This window comes from Phalaenopsis equestris, unplaced genomic scaffold (genome assembly GCF_001263595.1).
Source record: "Phalaenopsis equestris unplaced genomic scaffold, ASM126359v1 Scaffold196907, whole genome shotgun sequence".
In the NCBI taxonomy this organism is placed as follows: Eukaryota; Viridiplantae; Streptophyta; class Magnoliopsida; order Asparagales; family Orchidaceae; genus Phalaenopsis; species Phalaenopsis equestris.
Genome location: NW_018216856.1, coordinates 1 through 1,717, shown reverse-complemented (window position 1 = coordinate 1,717; position 1,717 = coordinate 1). Strand labels below are relative to the sequence as shown.

Here is a 1,717-nt window from a genome sequence, read left to right as displayed (position 1 = left end):
TATTATTATATTATCATAATAATGAAAATATTCTCAAAATACAATAATATATAAATATTACTATAATAATATCTGAATAATATGAAATAATACTGAGGAAATACTCTCCTCCTGTTCTAAAACAAATTTTTTTAATTTTTCTTTCACTTTCATTGGATTAATAATTGATCAAGCGTATTTCACTCGTCCACAAACTTCTTTCTAATCAAGCTGAAGAAATCGTAAATCTTGATCGGGTCGTACAGAGATTTGGCAACGCTCTCCCGCTCCATGACGCGTTTTCCCCACGCCGCCAGCTTCGGTATCTCCTTCTCAACACTTAATCCCGCGAAAGCTTCGAAGCAGTAGAACCAAGACGTGAATGGCGCGAACGCGATGTCGGCAAGACCGAAATCATCCCCGCCGAAGTACGTCTTCCCGCCGAGCTCCGTCTCCAGCGTCTTTAATATCCCGATAAATTCCCTCTTCGCCTCCTCCTGCGCCTCCCCATTTGACTTCAAAAGCTTCGATCCACAATCATAGACCTGACACGTACGCGCAAATAATCTTCAAAATCAAAACTTTGTAAGGATATTCCATGAAACAGGTGAGGGGAATGTTCGGCTTTACCTTCTTGTCGATAAAGTCGGCCCAGAATCGGGCCTGGGATCGAGCGTAGGGTTCTGAGGGGAGGATGTGAGTTTTGGCAGGGAAGGCTTCGTCGATGTATTCGATGATGATGAGGGACTCGCAGATGGGCTTGCCGTCGTGGAGGAGGACGGGGATCTTTTTGTGCACTGGGTTTGATTTCAGCAAAAGTTCGCTCTTTTGTGATAAATCCTCTTCTTTGTACTCGTACTCCACCTCCTTCTCCGCTAGAGCGATCCTGCATCGCTGTCCGAATGGGCTGACCCAGAAGTCTAGCAACTTTACACCCTTCTCGGCTGACACCATGTCTGTTTTATCGTTATGTTTTTTGAAGGTAACTCGCTCGATCAAATGCCGACTTCGTACTGAAGAGGCGTGGGAAGCGGAGCGATTATATATAGTCGGGCACCAACGACGGGTGAAAGCTAGTTATCGTCATGCCCTACGTTATTTTTCCAGAAATTACCTCGAACATGTCATGGATTGCGTCATGTTCTTGGGGGGAATGATCGAGAAGACCGAAAATCAAGGGCCGGGACGAACCTATTCAAAACACACGTGGTAATTAAAAAAAAATAATTATATTGTATACCAGAAAACATCACCTCGTCGACTCGGGATAAGCTGTCACTAGTCGCACAAGCATGGATTCCCCCTCTTTGGGCCAACCACTTTGCTCCAGTTGGCCGGCCTCTTCGGTGGCCACCATCCCCTCGGGCCGGCCACGAACTCCTCAGGTCAGCCACCAACAGATTGGGTGGGCCACTAGCTCTCAAGTCAACAACCAAGTTCTCCGGTCAGCCAGCTGCCCCTCGGGGCGACCTTTCAGCTCTTCGGGTCGGCCACCTAGCTCCAGCCGGCTGCCTTGTCTGATCGCCCTTAATAGTCAGCCACCAAACGCTTCGTAATGATAAAATGACTAAAACATCCCTCACTGCCTCCCTATAAATAGGGGCATAAATGTAATACCCCTCTCCTCACTTTATTTTTCTATAAATATGTAAAAGGGGTCTTAAAGGGTCTTTCTTACTCCTCATGTAGGGAGATCTCTCCCATTCTCTTCCCACTTGTAACCTTCAAGTTATGTGGA

The 1,717-nt window shown here is 46.3% G+C and overlaps 1 protein-coding gene across 1 annotated transcript; it reads right to left on the bottom strand.

Moving 5' to 3' along the window:
- Positions 1–109: 109 nt before the first annotated feature.
- Positions 110–1,146, bottom strand: LOC110035233 (glutathione S-transferase U19-like). Its single transcript, XM_020739465.1, has 2 exons — positions 610–1,146; positions 110–524 (listed from the first exon to the last, which is right to left on the bottom strand). Exons 1-2 carry the CDS (start codon positions 931–933, stop codon positions 180–182), a joined length of 669 nt encoding a protein of 222 aa, XP_020595124.1. The 5' UTR covers positions 934–1,146; the 3' UTR covers positions 110–179.
- Between the last annotated feature and the right edge of the window lie 571 nt (positions 1,147–1,717).

What these genes read in the sequence shown, in the direction of transcription:
- LOC110035233 (XM_020739465.1), bottom strand. Translation starts at nt 933, where the DNA reads ATGGTGTCAGCCGAGAAGGGTGTAAAGTTGCTAGACTTCTGGGTCAGC. An exon ending in CCGACTTTATCGACAAGAAG is followed by an intron (nt 525 to 609) that starts GTAAAGCCGAAC and finishes CGTACGTGTCAG; the next exon opens with GTCTATGATTGTGGATCGAA.